General features: G+C 48.6%; 6 protein-coding genes and 1 non-coding gene across 7 annotated transcripts; 5 read left to right on the top strand and 2 right to left on the bottom strand.

Annotated features, from left to right (window-relative positions):
- Positions 1-224: 224 nt before the first annotated feature.
- On the bottom strand, positions 225-1,861 carry F4807DRAFT_425601 (ribosomal protein L14 domain-containing protein). The gene is made up of 5 exons (XM_047997979.1): positions 1,690-1,861; positions 1,310-1,357; positions 1,010-1,256; positions 753-830; positions 225-699 (listed from the first exon to the last, which is right to left on the bottom strand). The coding sequence occupies exons 1-5, from the start codon at positions 1,701-1,703 to the stop codon at positions 667-669; spliced, it is 420 nt and encodes a 139-aa protein (XP_047854133.1). The 5' UTR covers positions 1,704-1,861; the 3' UTR covers positions 225-666.
- A 139-nt stretch (positions 1,862-2,000) lies between these two features.
- On the bottom strand, positions 2,001-3,499 carry F4807DRAFT_425588 (putative glutathione S-transferase). Its single transcript, XM_047997978.1, has 4 exons — positions 3,019-3,499; positions 2,919-2,965; positions 2,816-2,853; positions 2,001-2,761 (listed from the first exon to the last, which is right to left on the bottom strand). The coding sequence occupies exons 1-4, from the start codon at positions 3,257-3,259 to the stop codon at positions 2,206-2,208; spliced, it is 882 nt and encodes a 293-aa protein (XP_047854132.1). The 5' UTR covers positions 3,260-3,499; the 3' UTR covers positions 2,001-2,205.
- A 265-nt stretch (positions 3,500-3,764) lies between these two features.
- Positions 3,765-3,870, top strand: F4807DRAFT_t79. Its single transcript has one exon. It is a non-coding gene; the product is annotated as a tRNA-Ser (tRNA).
- Positions 3,871-4,497: 627 nt separating this feature from the next.
- F4807DRAFT_425587 (uncharacterized protein) lies at positions 4,498-6,746 on the top strand. Its single transcript, XM_047997977.1, has 4 exons — positions 4,498-4,744; positions 4,800-5,100; positions 5,157-5,698; positions 5,752-6,746. The coding sequence occupies exons 1-4, from the start codon at positions 4,544-4,546 to the stop codon at positions 6,685-6,687; spliced, it is 1,980 nt and encodes a 659-aa protein (XP_047854131.1). The 5' UTR covers positions 4,498-4,543; the 3' UTR covers positions 6,688-6,746.
- Positions 6,747-8,155: 1,409 nt separating this feature from the next.
- F4807DRAFT_425584 (Mov34-domain-containing protein) lies at positions 8,156-9,961 on the top strand. The gene is made up of 3 exons (XM_047997976.1): positions 8,156-8,419; positions 8,507-8,760; positions 8,815-9,961. Exons 1-3 carry the CDS (start codon positions 8,354-8,356, stop codon positions 9,500-9,502), a joined length of 1,008 nt encoding a protein of 335 aa, XP_047854130.1. The 5' UTR covers positions 8,156-8,353; the 3' UTR covers positions 9,503-9,961.
- A 106-nt stretch (positions 9,962-10,067) lies between these two features.
- Positions 10,068-11,845, top strand: F4807DRAFT_467522 (uncharacterized protein; the record flags this gene model as incomplete). Its single annotated transcript, XM_048002494.1, has 1 exon — positions 10,068-11,845. One exon carries the CDS (start codon positions 10,068-10,070, stop codon positions 11,652-11,654), a length of 1,587 nt encoding a protein of 528 aa, XP_047854129.1. The 3' UTR covers positions 11,655-11,845.
- A 1,365-nt stretch (positions 11,846-13,210) lies between these two features.
- Positions 13,211-15,640, top strand: F4807DRAFT_84156 (Pyoverdine/dityrosine biosynthesis protein-domain-containing protein). Its single transcript, XM_048003548.1, has 4 exons — positions 13,211-14,176; positions 14,233-14,666; positions 14,753-14,820; positions 14,898-15,640. The coding sequence occupies exons 1-4, from the start codon at positions 13,447-13,449 to the stop codon at positions 15,292-15,294; spliced, it is 1,629 nt and encodes a 542-aa protein (XP_047854128.1). The 5' UTR covers positions 13,211-13,446; the 3' UTR covers positions 15,295-15,640.
- The last annotated feature ends 185 nt before the right edge of the window (positions 15,641-15,825 follow it).

The following is a 15,825-nucleotide window of genomic DNA, read 5'->3' as shown; positions in this document are numbered from 1 at the left end:
TAGAAGCAGATAGAAAAAGTCGAGTGTGTCTCTAAATATTGTAGAGAATTCAAGAGATGTTGACTAAGTGAGCCTAGAATGGAGTTAATAAAATTAGGAGTAAAGAGTTGGTCTGATTTGAATCTGACAAGGGCGGGTTGGGTGATATTCGGATGATTGGTCCCCCCCCTGTCCTCAGTATCAACTTCATACATGCGCTATGAAGAGAAGTTTCAATTACTCCGCTCTTCTCAGGTTAAAGCCCCTTCTGGGATGAACATCATGGGGTTACAAGCCCACTGGTATCGTCTAGAGGTAATGAGGTATACCACTTTCAGCTGTAAACGATGGGTGCACATACAGGCGTACCATTGGAAAATTCATTAGTTGTCAAATCTAAGGTCAATCGGAAAAGTCACGTTCAAAATCATAACAAGCAAAACTTGGGGACTGAACGTTTCATTCGTCCAGGATGCTGTTCTTTTGGTATGTCTCCTTTACGCCCCGTAGCCGAAATGCAAAGTGACCAGTCCTCCAGCCGGACACGCGATAGATATCTGCGTCATTCCTTCCTCCGCCTGTCATGAAAGTGGCTGGCCGTGTCGATGTCTTCCAATCGTGATGACTCGTCAATAAGGTAGGTTGTGTCAATCCGCCTCTCACAAATGCTCCCGAAACGCTCTCAATTTACATCACAACACCGGAGTTGCTGGCAATACGCTGTGTACGTGTCAGAACATGCAGATATATGGTAATGGGGCGAGGACACTTACGGGCCATAATTCAGCAGCCTCCTTGCCGACGGGTCCAGTGATGGCAGAGCCCTTCATCTCACCCTTGGGGTTGACGATCTAGAGAATGATACGTTAGCAAATTGTATCACGGCTGTATATGAAATCAACATGTAACGAGCCCGTATCCTAGCTTTCCAGCCTTGTCATACAAAGATCCCATCCTATAGTCTCCATAGGCACCTTTCCTAGTCGAGCGATCGCATATCGGAGCACATGTAGGTAAATAAGAGACTTACAACACCAGCGTTGTCCTCGAAGTATAGGAAGACACCGTCGGTTCGCTTCCAGGGCTTGGACTGTCGGACAATAACGGCGGGGTGGACCTTCTTTCGGAGCTCGGGCTTTCCCTTCTTGACGGTGGCCATGACCATGTCACCGACACCACCAGCAGGCAGTCTGTTGAGGCGGGCACCGATACCCTTGACGGAGATGATGTAGAGGTTTCGGGCGCCGGAGTTGTCAGCGCAGTTCATGATGGCACCGCTATTCAATGTATTAGCGACGGAAACCGATTCGAAGGGGACTCCTGCACTTACACAGGCAGACCGAGGGTCATCTTCAGCTTGCCACCGGGGGCACCACGCCTGTAAAACAAATCATTAGCGAAATTGTTTCAAAACCTCATCATTTCCTGCGATATCCTATCGTCCACCAGTTGTGGCTCCTGCAAAGCAATACCGACCACCGAAGCTTGGAGATTAAGATTCAACCTTGATGCCGCCTTGCGATTGTAATTTCCACCACTCGAAGTTTCTAGTATGCCTCCTCATACGCCACAAAACAGTTCTTTTGTCAGTACCATTTTCCTCTCACATTTTCCCCCGCCAAAATTGAATTTCCACCTCTTGCCGTGCCCCTCCAAGCTTCCGGTGGGAATCGCATAATTCGAGATCGAACGGATATGAATTCAACTTACGAAATCTTGGCCATTGCGACTGATTTATTCGGATTTCTGTAAAATCGGGAGTGGTGTTGGACGAAGTTGTCGAGGTGGTCGTTATCACAGAAAAGCGAAAAAAAAGTTCGAGAGTTCAATGGCTCCAAATTTCTTAGTGGTGGTGGAGGGTACTGCAAACCGCGAAATGTGCGGCTTCCTAAGTAAAAAAAACCCTAGGGGCCCACAAATTGTAGAAGCGATTTCCGTAAAGAGGAACAGTATCACGTGATGATTAGATTTGCTGTATCTTCGTACACTCTAGTATGGTCTGTGCACTTCATGCCGTTTCTTTCATCGTCCGCCGTCCAACGTCCGACCAAACATCTAAGTCGAATGCTCTATTTGCTAGCATCACCTTCTTATTCATTGAGGCCAGCAGAGATAACTGCGTTTTGCATTAACCACTAGTCGGATCATTTCTATACGTTAACATGGCACTTGTTTAATATTATTGTAGATTTGGTAATCGTTCTACTAGCAACAATCCTCATAGGACTAGTGGTCGTCTCTCTCGGACCAAGGCTTTAAGGCCTCAAGAAGCTTCAAGTGGACATCGGGCTCTCCAGAAGCCTTCAGCGCCCCCGCAATGGCATCCTCGCTAATTCTTCCCATGAAGAGAAGCCATCCACCCCATATGAAGTCGGCAAAACCAACAGTCTTTCCCTCGAAGAAGGGGCCTTCAGGGTTCTCCTTCAATAACGCGGTGACCTTCTGCACGTATGGTGCGGCAGCTTCCCATGCCGGTGCACCGCCCTCTTGCGCGAAGTCTTCCATCTTCTTTCCGACTGCCTTCTCACGCGTCGTGCGGAAGTAGTCCTGGCTAGCTTCGTTCAATATGTTGAAGAGCACTCCCGGGATGAAGACAGGGCTGGTGGGCTTCCTCAAGTTGGTAAGCTGCTCGAAGACCTTTGCTATGTAAGGCGAATCTAGATGTAGGCTCGGCTCGGGGTACCTCGCCTCGAGCTCTTTGGCAATCTCCAGCGATTCCATTACCCATTTACCATCAGGCAAAATGACGGCTGGGATCGTGTAAAGATCCGCTTTCGGAAGGCTATGGTTATTGTCAGGGAGCGCTGACTGATATGCTCATGATGAGTTGACTCACTGGTCCTGAAACTTGGGCTTGATATCCGGATATTCGATCTGCCATTGTGAGCTAATGACTTTGAATGCTCGAAATCGTGATACCAGAATATTTAGGAACTTACCCATTCCGTCTTATAGGGGAGACCCTTGTAGTTCAAGGCAAGCCGAGCTGTCCCCCTCAGTTAGACGTTGTTTCTCTTCTTCACATGGTAACATACGTACTCTTCCACGGGTTCGGCGACCACGCTTTGTTAGGTGGTTTAGAGGGCAAGTCAAAGAGTGCAATTTCCTGGTTAGACATTGTAGGCGTGTTCGATGATCGATGGCTATGTATGAGAGGCCTTTGAGGATATGGAATATCTAGGTGGGTTACAGGATAGTTAAAGAAGCTCTTGACAGGTGGGGTAATTACATCGACATTTATCTTTCTCGAGACATTATGACTAAACACAACGAGGCACATACAAGGTAGCCCTATGCACCTCGGACTTGGTGGACCGCGCGATTAACATGATCCCATATGTAGATATAGCGGAAATTTACTAGAGGAGCTGCTCTATGCGCCCTTCGACTTACAAGTTGGGTAAAGAGGATTCCATCATCGCACACTCACCCCGCCATGCCATACTTAAGGACCAATAATTCAACGTTGCACTTTTACCACTATCATGCATTGAAGAAGTCATTCATTGGTCAATCTTCCGAGCTTATTAATTATAGCTGGTCTCGGGTCAAAAATTATACGTCAAATGAGATGATGTGTATTTCATGGAATTAGGTAGCTTGCATACTTGCGGAGTAGATCACTGCTGAGCCTCCAAACTAAAAGCGCCTAGATTTGCTACTAGTTCTCTTTGATTTGTCCAGTCTTGTTTCCCCGCACCTTAGGAGGGTCTCTGTACAAGTAATATATACTATTATTAGCGACCAATTGTCCAACCCGCAAGACACACGGAACATAGTCTTCAGGCACTTTGGCGGAGTGGTTAACGCGATGCCCTGCTATGAGCTAATGAATTAGCAATGGTATAGGCATTCCCTTCGGGGGCGTGTGTTCGAATCACACAGGTGTCGGTTTTCTTTTTCTTCTTTCACATGATTGGTTATTTAGATGATGCCGTCTTCACAAGATGAATATTTTTTTTTCGAAGTCCTTCTTTCGTTCGACCTTCTATTTCTCGCCACTATCACGGAACGCCATTTTCCAATTAACGTATCAGATGAAGCTTTCACTGTAGAACCTATGATCCCATTCTCTTGCAGCTTCCTACAATGCATTGAAGACAACTCTGGAATATGATAATATAATTATGTTTAGTTATGCTTCCGAGTAATCAACAAAACTCTTCTTATAGTCTCCGAAGTCACATAAGCTAATGGATGGCGACAAACAAGCCTCTTAAAAATAATAAGCTGGCTTCAACTGCCTTTGATTTGTTCACGCTTTGGTGATAACTTACACATTGATAGCCAATAGGAAAGCAGGACCATGCAAATCAATTAGCCAATTAGACAAGAATCCCTCTCAGTTCTAAAGCTTGACGGTTGACCATGCACCATGTCAATGCTCACAATTGGCACTAACACCAAAACATACTAGTGGAAGGCGTTATCGATAAGGGTGGGCTGCAGATCCGACCCAAATCCCTTAAGCTCAGAATTCTGGTAGATCCCCGATTTCTTCCTACCTTGTTCTCATCCAACCTTACCGTCTCAGTCCACCTCTTTCGTCAATTTGTGAACAACAATGACGCACGCACCGGTGGATATCTGGAATGGCAACGGCAATGCCTTGGGAGCTTCGTCTCCCAAAAAGGTCGCCTATTTCTACGATTCCGATATTGGTAACTTTGCATACGTATCGGGCCACCCAATGAAGCCTCATCGCATTCGGTTGGCGCATTCCTTGATCATGAACTATGGCGTCTACAAGAAAATGGAGATTTACGTGAGTGCTTCCGATACCATCTAAATCTGCGAATGGGATAACTGATGACTTCTAGCGCGCCAAACCAGCTACGCGACTGGAGATGACACAATTCCATACCGACGAATACATCGACTTCCTACAGCGCGTCACACCCGAGAATATGGATAATTTCGTGCGCGAACAAGGCAAGTACAACGTCGGAGATGATTGTCCAGTGTTCGACGGCCTATTCGAATTCTGTGGGATCAGTGCCGGTGGCAGTATGGAGGGTGCTGCACGTCTCAATCGCCAGAAGTGTGACATCGCCGTCAATTGGGCTGGCGGACTTCATCACGCGAAGAAATCAGAAGCAAGTGGTTTCTGTTATGTGAATGGTAGGTTTTTTTTATCTCTCACTCGCGTAACAACTCTAACATCGCATTTACTCCAGATATTGTCCTTGGCATATTGGAGCTTCTAAGATTCAATAAGCGTGTGCTCTACATCGATATCGATGTCCACCACGGTGACGGCGTGGAGGAAGCCTTTTACACCACGGACCGAGTCATGACCGTTTCCTTCCACAAGTACGGCGAGTATTTCCCAGGAACAGGCGAACTTAGGGATATTGGTATTGGTCAGGGACGATACTACGCCACAAATTTCCCCCTTCGAGATGGTATCGACGACGCCTCGTATAAGTCGATCTTCGAGCCCGTTATCTCTAGTGTCATGGAATATTACAACCCGGAAGCAGTTGTTCTTCAGTGCGGTGGTGACAGCCTGTCGGGTGACCGTCTAGGTTGTTTCAACCTGAGTATGGACGGCCACTCCAACTGTGTGAAGTTCGTCAAGAGCTTCAACCGTCCAACTCTCGTCCTCGGAGGTGGTGGTTATACCATGCGCAACGTCGCCCGCACCTGGGCCTTCGAAACTGGCTTACTGGTCGATGCGCATATGGACCGAACGTTACCATTTAATGAATATTACGATGTAAGATTACATCCATATCCCTATGCTAATTATGACCCTAACTTTGATACTAGTACTACGGTCCCGATTACACCCTTGACGTCCGATCGTCAAACATGGAGAACGCGAACAGTCCCGAGTATCTAGAAAAAATCAAGAATCAATTGATTGAGAACCTTCGACGTACGGCACACGCCCCGTCTGTGCAAATGCAAGACGTCCCTCGTCACTCGATGGGCGCAATGTCCGACGAGGAAGAAGCCGAACTTGACGATCTTGATGAAGACGAGAACAAGGATGTTCGAATGACGCAGCGTCAATGGGAACAGCGCATAGAACGCGACAATGAATATGAAGAGAGCGATAATGAGGAGCTCGACAGAGCCAATGGAGTTCATCGCAATGGCAGCGCTCGACGTACATTCCTCGACTACCGAAATTCGGATGCCGAGGTCGACAGCGGTGTTGCAACCCCAGCCAATGGTACCGTTGAAAGTGTCATCAAGTCTAAGGAGACGGATGATATTGTAATGGAGGATGTGGATAAGGCGCCAGATCCTGAAGCTGATGCCGCGGTTGCTCCAAAACCAGACGAGAAAGAGGTCAAAGAGGACGTTCGAGCCACGAGCACATCCGAGCAGGAAGATGCCCCCAAGGAAGCACAAGGATCTGCAAAATCGGACAAAGATGGTAGTGAGAGCGAGAAGACAGCTGCTGCCGAAGATGCCAGCTCAGGAGGTAAGGCCGAGCCGGCCGAGGAATCCGATGAGGTTATGCAGGACACGACCGAGAACAAGAAATCGCCGGTCGCAGAGGTCGAGAAGTCATCCACAGCTACGTCAGATGCCAAGAATCCATCACCAGAGAAGGTCGATCAGGATGGTGATGTTGATATGGATGGGCCTGCCCCTGCGCCAGAGCCTGCGCAAGATGAAGTCAAAAGCGAGCATTCGACAGAGGCCCCCACCAAGCCGGCAGACGCAGCTCCTAAGGATACAGCAAGTCCTTAGAACGGCATAACCTCATGATACCCACATGTTTTGCAGTTTTTTGCTTTTATTGCCCTTGTTAGGAAAAAGGAGGCCACGGTATTGGCTGAACGTAATCCTGTACGCAGACAGAATTTTGTAGTTTCCTTTTCAGATGTACCATAGCCAAGCAATGGCGTTCCGGGCTCGGCAGCATCGTCGGTGGGCAGAAGACGCTTGTCATTTTGAGGAACACGGTGCTTAGGTGCTTCTAGCTTTTGTCATTAATCAATGCTATATTCAATACCTTCTTGGGTTTTTCGTAATGTGAACTTGGCTAGTGATTTGTTTGTAGTGCTGTACAGAGTGGGAGATGTCTCCGTCGCCCCAGAAATAAATTCAAGTGCCTTGTATAGTTCTTGTAATCGCGAGTGCTGCCGGCAAGCAAGCTACCTCTTATCTAGGAAGATTTAAGGTATAATCAATAAAATGTAGTAAGAGTCAATCAATATTCACGGATTACATGAAATTCCATTCGTCACGGGTATCTTATTTCTTTTGTATTCAATACCAGCAGAAGTCCCTTGAGAATCGCGTTTATATAAACAAATATACTTAGAAATACATGATATTTTTTGAATATAATATGGATTCTGACTCGTTGTGAGCTATAATACACGATATTACTACACTGCCAGATATATCTATGTACTTATATACCACTTCTCTATGATTTATACAGGTTCTAAAGTCCAAGTAACGTTCTTGCAAATAAAGTGTTAACCGTGTCATACCAAATACTGAAATCAGGTAGCTTCTTGGAAAGATGATAAAGTCAAGTAGCTGGAAAGGCAGAAAAGGGTAACATGCATTAATCGATGAATGTCGAAATAATATCCATGTCATACCTTCTCCTATTTGAAAGTCCTCAGTCAAATCACGATGACGTTGCTTGAGAGCACCTCTCCTGGCTCTTGATGCGTTACTATCGTATCACTTGATTTCGGAGATTTCTCGGTATGGGTTCTCTGCATGCTGGAAACGGGTGTTCAGAATGGTCATTATGAATATATATACACGTCCAAGACGAGGCGAGAGTCAATAGAATATATCATGAGCATTCATAGATACTTCTTATTAAGACAGTTGTTGTAAAAGCACCGAGAAATCATCTTGGAAATCAATGGTCACGACCTTGAAATAAAATTTCCTTATTCGGCAAGTAGGTACTTAGTTACGATCGCAGGTACCCGCGTTAAGTTGTGGGGGGTTGTGGCTGGTGCGGGACCCCACATGAACCAACGGCGGGACGGGGCATTTCTGCAAGGCTAATAATCGAGGCTGAAAATAAGCCCCACTTACAAATCCATGGACGTCCGTTGAAATTCTCTAGTCACGTGTTAACCAGTAAGATAGCTCTGTTATCGATTAGGAACTACAAGGAAGCTGTTGCTTAGGTAATTGGGTTATGCAGGCAGATCCGGGCCTCGTCAACATTTAGCACCTGCAGTTTACAACTTGAAGCTTCAATCTAAAGATCGCCTTTCCAACATAATACATCAATCAACGTCGATATCACTGCGCGTACCTACCTTTCCAGCCGCCTCTTATTTTTCTACCACTTTCACCATCTACCTATTTAGACTGCGACTCCGCGCAGTTTTATTAACCTATCCTAATTGTCTACGTAGTAGCGCAACAGATCAATATGGACCGGTTGAACAGAATGCTTGCCGGTGCCAGCGGCATGGGACTCGGCGCCGCTCCAGGAACGGTGAGAACTCTTGCATTTGCTGAATCCTCCGATACTTCAGCTTGTGCAAAGCTACCATGTCGACACGAGCTAACAGTGCTTCAATAGGATAACCAAAACCTAATCGACAACTCCGAAACCGTTTACATCTCTTCTCTTGCGCTACTCAAGATGCTGCGGCACGGTCGAGCGGGTGTTCCTATGGAAGTGATGGGTCTGATGCTGGGAGAGTTCGTCGATGACTTCACCGTACGAGTCGTGGACGTTTTCGCTATGCCTCAGAGCGGTACCGGTGTCAGTGTCGAAGCTGTCGACCCGGTATTTCAGCAGAAGATGATGGACATGTTGACGCAAACGGGACGGTGAGTTAACTAGCATATCTTTACTTTGTGTCTTTACTAATAACTGCTTCGTAGACCTGAGTCGGTCGTTGGATGGTACCACTCTCACCCCGGATTCGGATGCTGGTTGTCGTCCGTCGATATCAATACCCAACAGAGTTTCGAACAACTTACGCCGAGAGCCGTTGCCGTCGTCGTGGACCCCATACAGTCGGTTAAGGGCAAGGTTGTCATCGATGCGTTCCGACTCATCAACCCGCAGTCCTTGATGCTTGGACAAGAGCCAAGACAGAGCACTTCGAATTTGGGCCACCTCAATAAGCCTTCCATCCAAGCGCTTATCCATGGCCTAAACCGACATTATTATTCTATCGGCATCAACTACCGAAAGACCGCTCTAGAGGAGAACATGCTCATGAACTTACACAAGCACGTCTGGACCGAGGCTTTGCAGATGGAGGACTTCAGACATGAGGGCGATCACAACAAGGAACGTTTCCAGAGATTGGTGACGTTGGCTGACGGCTACGAGAAGCGGGTTAAGGAGGAGACAGAATTGACCAAGGAACAGCTGAAGACGCGTTACGTCGGCAAGCTCGATCCCAAGAAGCACCTGGAGGATGTCGGCCAACAACTCATCGAGGACAACATTGTATCTGTTTCGAGACAGATGATCGACAAGGAGGCGACGATGCCTAAAAAGGAAGCAGCTGCTAATGGCCAGGCGAATGGCGATCGCATGGACGAGGACGAGGAGCTGTAGGTCCGCATATCCGAGGCCGATTTAATTGATTCCGAGGATTCAGTCATCAGCAGTGTATCATAGGCGTTGGAAGGGCTAGCGGACCCGGTTTAGAAAGCTCCGGCAATGAAAGGATTGCTTTACGGCTCGATTCCGCGAATATGCTTGTGAGGTACATCGTGCAGCAGGGATCTTCTGCACGTCAATACCATCATTGATTCATATTATCCTTATCTTTCTGCATAACATAATGATTCAATGTGTGTTTTGTCTCTGCTGACCTGGTTGTCTAGGACCGTCATACCCAACATCAATGCTTTATCATATAAAGGACATTGTTGCTAACAATGACAATGTACTGACTATAAAGATACTAGTTCTTCCACGGGACCGTTCCATTACAAGCCCATTGAATCATGATAAACAATAAATATTGTGTTACTGAACAAAGGCTGTTATATCTACTTATATATTTCCCTGACTGCCTTTCTCGTACTTAGGATATGCCAGTCATCTCGGAAAGCGCAACCGAGATAATTGATACGCAAGTTGAGCGCTCTTCTTTGATAGTAAGTACTCTCTCGTCATGTCGTCTTCTGATTCCAATAAGTCAACCGGGTGGCCAAGCTGGCTGAAGGCTTGCGTTGTGTGCCTTCCGAAGAAATCTGAGAGGCCGACTTACCCCGAGTTCCACGCCGTTTCATACAACAATGCTCAGTCGGGACCGGAGCCCTACATGATGGGAGCTCTCCCTGAGAGAATCGTACGCTCTGATAGGACTGCTAGAGTTGAGTATGGCCGAAACGGCCAGGTTTCAACCAAGGCCCAGCGCCCTCAACATCTCTCAGCGAACCAGAGCCAGGGCACGCTAGCCAGGCCTGGAACAGCCTCATCCGCTAACACAACAGGCCAACGCTTCCCCGTTAATTCTGGTAATGTATACGGTAATGGAAATGCTGATCCCCGGGACCGCTGGTCTAAGGCTTACCTCACGCCGCACCAGCTCTCGGAATTGCTGGACAACATCCACGCTACGCTCGCACACATCCCCTACGCGATCTGCGGGCTCGCCGCGCTCAACGACTACGGATACTTCGCTCGGAGGTTGAACGCCGTGAGCCTGGTATGCCCGACCTACGCGAAAGACAACGTTCACGGGTGGCTCAGGACCAAGGGCTACGACACGTACGACGACTACTTCGGGATCCCGGTCGGCGAGCGCGGGTACGGCGGCGAAGGGGCGACGGTTTATCGGGTGCGCGTTAAGTGGGTCAACGACGAAGGGTTCGCGAAGCTCGAGAGGGTCAAGTCGAGCACGAGCGACGCGTGGGTGCTCGGCCTCACGGACCAGATCGACTATGCCGCGATGGGGTTCATGCACCAACTCGGCCAAGTCGAGGAGCTGAAGGCGAATGCGAAGAAGCAGGAGGAGGGCCCGACGCAGGCACAGGCGGTAGCGAGGGCCGAGTCAAGGCTTCGCATGGCGGCGCAGGATATCCTCTGGTGTCTAGACAAGGCGGCGCGAACGCGCCACCGCCTCGACCCGGAGGCCCTCCCCACGCTGCTCGGCGAGGAGTGCTGGACCGCGTTCACGACGCGGTTCGAGCGCGCGAGGACGGAGATGGCGCGCGCGGGCATCGACGTCGCGGCCGTGCTGCGCCGCCACAGGGACGCGAGGGAGGTCCGCGACCACGAGGATATGCTGCGCCGGTTCGGCTTGGGACAGGAGCGGCTGGTTACGAGACAGCCGACCCCGTTCGAGGGCATGCGGACCTTGGCTAATGCGCGCAGCGTGTATAGTCTGGCTCAGACCCGCGAGTCGGCGGTGCCGGAGAGCCCGTTGCCGCCCCTGCCGCCGCTGCCTGTGCCTGAGCTGGCGTATTTGGCTCGGAAGCCGTTGCCGGCTGCGCCGGGTGGTGATAAGGGGAAGAAGGAAAAGGATAAGGATGGGATTTTTGCGGGACTGATGCTGAAGAGGGCGGGTAGTGCGAGGGAGAGGGAGCAGAGGGAGTGGAGGGAGAAGTTTCCGAAAATTGGTAAGCCCGTGGCTAGCGGGCGGAACTTGACGACTGCGAGGAGTCGCAGTGTGAGGTCCCCGCCGCGGGATCCCGCGCTTGTCCAGCTGCCGAGAGAGTCGGCGGAGATTGAGAGGCCGAATCCGGGGTGGATTTAAGGCTTGAGATGTCCTCTGGCTGTAAGTCGAAGGAGATAGGGAATAGGGGATGAAGAGGTGCCTTCCTGAGTAAGTCTCCTATGTAAGTTTCTTTTCATTTTCATTTACAATGGCGATATGTTGTGTACACCAGTAGAAACTTTGAGAATCTAGTACCCAGGTAGGTATTTTTATTATATTAGCTTTCCCCCAAACTCGAAATAACGTGAATATTATTGACATATACGATATAACTTGACAGGCATCGACACGTGGAAAGTATGCGGTAAGATTTAAACCCTCTCCTTTTGGCCGCCTAACATTGATGATTCGGTAGATGTTTCTGTATTATTCATTCGGCTAGGTGGAGTCTGGTTCAAGATGAATTAGGAGTAAGTCTCTTCCCAACGGAGCCCGCGCTCAAGAGTTAACATGACGATTCCAAACTGCTACTCTTAATTCCTCGCTTTTCGGATTCCAAACATTTAACTAATGTTTAACTCTTTTATTTACGGAGTCCTGCGCCGTTGCTGCGCCTTAAACTAATCTCAGACAGTCGCTCAGCCATCTATAGGCACAGCAAGTATGAATCCGGAATACCTCACGCAGATCATACTTCTGAAATCTTCGTATTACTCTCTTGTTCAGATGTAGTCGAAACAGCTGCAACCTTAATTCAGCTATGACAAAGCACAGCGGTTGGAATCTTTCCACGTAAGCAAGCCAAGCTAAAAGCCAACGTCGTTTTACGCCATTATGACGATGAAACGGCCGCTAGATTTAACCTCCCGTAGGACGTTCTGGCTGTGGAAGATCCCGCCAAGGTATCCCCGTGCGGCGCGGTTGACACTTACAGCACCCACGGAGGGCATGGACAATTGCCATATGTGGCGCTTAGACATCGTAACCTACCTAACCAACTACCTATACAAAGATTATTAACAGTATATCTAGTTGCCGTATTTATATCAGAAAACGTATAGAATAGTATTCAAAACTAGGTAAGTCAAACTGCTTAGGTAGAGATGGCGTCGACGATGTGCTCATAGAAATGGCCGAATCATTTGACAAATGGAGCCTCAATTTCCCTTCCTGGGACCCTGCATGAACCCCGACGAGATGGACCGAGGTGGGCCAATATGCCGGTCTCCCTTCCCGGAAATTTTCAATAGAGAATCTACCTCATACTATCTCATCCCATCTCTATTCCTCTCTATAGTTCGCATACCCCCTTTTTCTCTACGAAGGGGGTTGTCCGGAAGTCTATCTCGTATCAAATCAGTCATTGGCATCCGCCTAACCGGACACAAGCAGAACTCGTGCATAGGGGGGAAGCATTGAGAATGGCATGACTAACATAACTATCCGCACCATTTCTCTTGACGTGTCCTAGCTGAACGCTGTACGGTTTGCTATATAGCACACGATTCCCGCACAGCTTGCCGCCCGGTCCGCCACGATCCATCTATCGTGTTCTAACTCACCGGTTTAGTTCTCAGCCCATCCGATGGTTCCTTGGCATTTCTTCAGCGGGGATCGTCGCACGACCTATGCCAATGCGGCGTTCATTTACCCTGACAAGGGGGGACGTTGGGTCCATTCAACGTTGGGGCTGAATGAATCCTCGCCTTCGCCCTCGTTATTATTATTAATGAAGTGACAAACAAGATGCCGTGCGAACCACACACACAATATATACGGGTAATCTACCCCGGACCCCCCACGGTTGCACCGGATTCTCGTCTACAAGCACTACCTCTTTAGGTTACACGTATCGCGAGCTCAACTAGCAAAGCACCTCGATCCACGCATCATGGAATTCCCACATGATGGCGAGTCTGTCTATTATCGATATCAAGCTGCGTACGTCCGTAGCTGGTCGGGAGACTTGTTGTATTGCACGGGGCCTGGTGTCAACCGAATCCAGGGGAACTGGGACTTGATCAGCGTTGTCTTAGACACTCAGAGTCCTACACCGCCGACCCAGCCGTACTTTCATCATGTCAAGCTTAATGGGGATTTCCAAGGCCAAGAATTCCATGAGTTGCGTCAGGCTTCGACATCGACCTTTACTGGAATAATCCTCAGCGATGTGGCCGACCATGCAAATGCCAAGCAAGATTTCGAGACATTCTTCTGTCAGCTGCTCCTTCGTGAGGCCAACTTCGCTATCACCCATCAATCTACGAGTCTTAATCCGGTATCTTTGGATCGATACGATCAAGCCACAGAAGAAATCGTGTCTCTCTTCGACAGGTTTCTTCGGTATCAGGGTGAAAACGACAAGTGGATCGAATCTGGGCGAGCTTACTTCGCGGAGCGCGTCCGTCACTTTACTTCTCAGGGGAGACGGATCGAGCTTTGCCTGCCTGCTTTTCCGTGCAAGTCATCTAATATAGATAAGGTGACGGGGAAAGACCCCGATCGTGGAGAACTACTCGCCTTGGAGCGCCTACATAGCTTTGTAGAAGCTGTCGAGAAGATTTATGATGTAGGCGCAAAACTTTGGATTATTAGCGATGGACATGTTTTCAGCGACTGTAGTGAGTTTCCCTCTGATAATTCTACATACTAGACAGCACCCACTAATAATGGAAAGTTGGTGTCGACGATGAGGATGTAGATTTATACGGTTTGAAACTGATCAAGATGAACCGCGCCATTGGTCTTCGAAGAGGAAATCCGGATCGGGTTGGCTTTAAATCTCTTGTCGATCTCTTTGAGTTGGACGGGAGGTACAAACACAAACTAGCGAGGCTTTCCAAACTTGATATTCCCACTATCGACCATCACGTCGAAACGCGGGTGACTACAGAAGCGGAACTTTGCCGGCGTATCCTTATGGCTGGGTGTCAATCGCAGAGGTCTGGGCTCCGAGCTCGGATCGAGTCGCAAGATGCTGCTATCCTGGCTCTATATCGCGGGTTCTCGCGATTTATGCTCGAAGATCTGGAACATCATCCATTCACGCGAACCATGAGCCGCTCGAAGCAGAAGAAGCTTTCTGCCAAAGTGGCATTTGAGATGATCATGGTGAGCCCCTTATCTCCACCGACTTAAGTTATTCATACCGAAGTGGTACAAATGGCGAGGTCCGCTGACCATATTTGCCGCTACAGAGAAATCAGGCGTATTCTAATCTTGTGGAACTCCTCTTCCCAAATCACATTCGGTTATCGATCCACGCGTAAGTTACTCAAGCGTGTCCCGAGACATCCTGGTGCAAACATGTACCTAATATAACTAACCATGCTTACCTATCAGACACAACAATGCCGGCCCCAAGTTCGGCATCCAACTATTTGACCCAGCCGTCGTTCGGGCCGTGGAGTCACTCTCGCCTAACAGCAACCCCATGACCTCCCGCGACCTGCTACACATCCCTACCCCGTGGCATAACTCGGTGGTCAAGGTCGTTGGTAGTAAGGTGCTCTGCGTCACCAAGGCTAAGGTAGTACGAGATGCCCTAGCCGATGGCGGAATGACGGGTAGCTTGCTTGGACAAGAAAACCAGATCGATTCCATCCCGGCAGTATATTACACCGTATGCGCCACCGCTACGAAGCGAGAGGCGGCAGAGCAACAGGAAGAACATAAAGAACCCCAGAAGACTATTCCAAAGATAACTATTACATCAAATAGGGACAGCAGAGCGTCGTGAGTAACTGAGAACCACCTTCTACTCAGATGCCTAAATACTAACTTGATTCTCAAGACTGACGATCGCCCCCGTCCGATATTTCGCGGCTAGTTCAGCCCCTCTGACGTGCGAAATCGATTGCGTTCTTGTGTAAACAGGCCAAGGGGGTATCGTCGTACCTACATCCATAAAAATAGGGGAAGGATTTTGGGAACCGGCTGGTCAGGTGCAATAAAATCGTTTAATCGCCACGGGCACTTGGTAGCGGAGTGCCTTCGGGGACTTGATGGTATTTTCAATTTTTGGGCGTTCTTAAGCTTCTTTTCTTTTGCTAGGCGAATAATAATCTCCAGTTGATATTTGCCAGTGTCGTTGACATATGTGGATATGATATCCCTGAGTGGCCTAGTATGAACATTGAACCGGTGTAAGTATAATAAAGGTAAATAGGTAAGGTTCCGGTATCCATTATACAATATGATTGAGACGATAAGGGGCAAGGAGAGAACGAGACCTTCGCGTACACAGGTGCTTGTAAAGGAAGGGGCTTCA

This window comes from Annulohypoxylon truncatum (assembly GCF_022578515.1).
Source record: "Annulohypoxylon truncatum strain CBS 140777 unplaced genomic scaffold F4807scaffold_16, whole genome shotgun sequence".
Taxonomy (NCBI): domain Eukaryota; kingdom Fungi; phylum Ascomycota; class Sordariomycetes; order Xylariales; family Hypoxylaceae; genus Annulohypoxylon; species Annulohypoxylon truncatum.
The sequence above is the reverse complement of the archived record's forward strand: the minus strand, read 5'-3'. Positions and strand labels throughout refer to the sequence as shown.

What these genes read in the sequence shown, in the direction of transcription:
- F4807DRAFT_425601 (XM_047997979.1), bottom strand. An exon ending in ATGACCCTCGGTCTGCCTGT is followed by an intron (nt 1,257 to 1,309) that starts GTAAGTGCAGGA and finishes TACATTGAATAG; the next exon opens with CGGTGCCATCATGAACTGCG. An exon ending in AGGCTGCTGAATTATGGCCC is followed by an intron (nt 700 to 752) that starts GTAAGTGTCCTC and finishes ACACGTACACAG; the next exon opens with CGTATTGCCAGCAACTCCGG.
- F4807DRAFT_425588 (XM_047997978.1), bottom strand. Translation starts at nt 3,259, where the DNA reads ATGTGCCTCGTTGTGTTTAGTCATAATGTCTCGAGAAAGATAAATGTC. An exon ending in TCCCCTATAAGACGGAATGG is followed by an intron (nt 2,854 to 2,918) that starts GTAAGTTCCTAA and finishes TCACAATGGCAG; the next exon opens with ATCGAATATCCGGATATCAA. An exon ending in AAGCCCAAGTTTCAGGACCA is followed by an intron (nt 2,762 to 2,815) that starts GTGAGTCAACTC and finishes CAATAACCATAG; the next exon opens with CCTTCCGAAAGCGGATCTTT.
- F4807DRAFT_425587 (XM_047997977.1), top strand. Translation starts at nt 4,544, where the DNA reads ATGACGCACGCACCGGTGGATATCTGGAATGGCAACGGCAATGCCTTG. An exon ending in TGGTTTCTGTTATGTGAATG is followed by an intron (nt 5,101 to 5,156) that starts GTAGGTTTTTTT and finishes CATTTACTCCAG; the next exon opens with ATATTGTCCTTGGCATATTG. An exon ending in CATTTAATGAATATTACGAT is followed by an intron (nt 5,699 to 5,751) that starts GTAAGATTACAT and finishes CTTTGATACTAG; the next exon opens with TACTACGGTCCCGATTACAC.
- F4807DRAFT_425584 (XM_047997976.1), top strand. Translation starts at nt 8,354, where the DNA reads ATGGACCGGTTGAACAGAATGCTTGCCGGTGCCAGCGGCATGGGACTC. An exon ending in TCGGCGCCGCTCCAGGAACG is followed by an intron (nt 8,420 to 8,506) that starts GTGAGAACTCTT and finishes GTGCTTCAATAG; the next exon opens with GATAACCAAAACCTAATCGA. An exon ending in ATGTTGACGCAAACGGGACG is followed by an intron (nt 8,761 to 8,814) that starts GTGAGTTAACTA and finishes ACTGCTTCGTAG; the next exon opens with ACCTGAGTCGGTCGTTGGAT.
- F4807DRAFT_84156 (XM_048003548.1), top strand. Translation starts at nt 13,447, where the DNA reads ATGGAATTCCCACATGATGGCGAGTCTGTCTATTATCGATATCAAGCT. An exon ending in TGGCATTTGAGATGATCATG is followed by an intron (nt 14,667 to 14,752) that starts GTGAGCCCCTTA and finishes TTGCCGCTACAG; the next exon opens with AGAAATCAGGCGTATTCTAA. An exon ending in ATTCGGTTATCGATCCACGC is followed by an intron (nt 14,821 to 14,897) that starts GTAAGTTACTCA and finishes CTTACCTATCAG; the next exon opens with ACACAACAATGCCGGCCCCA.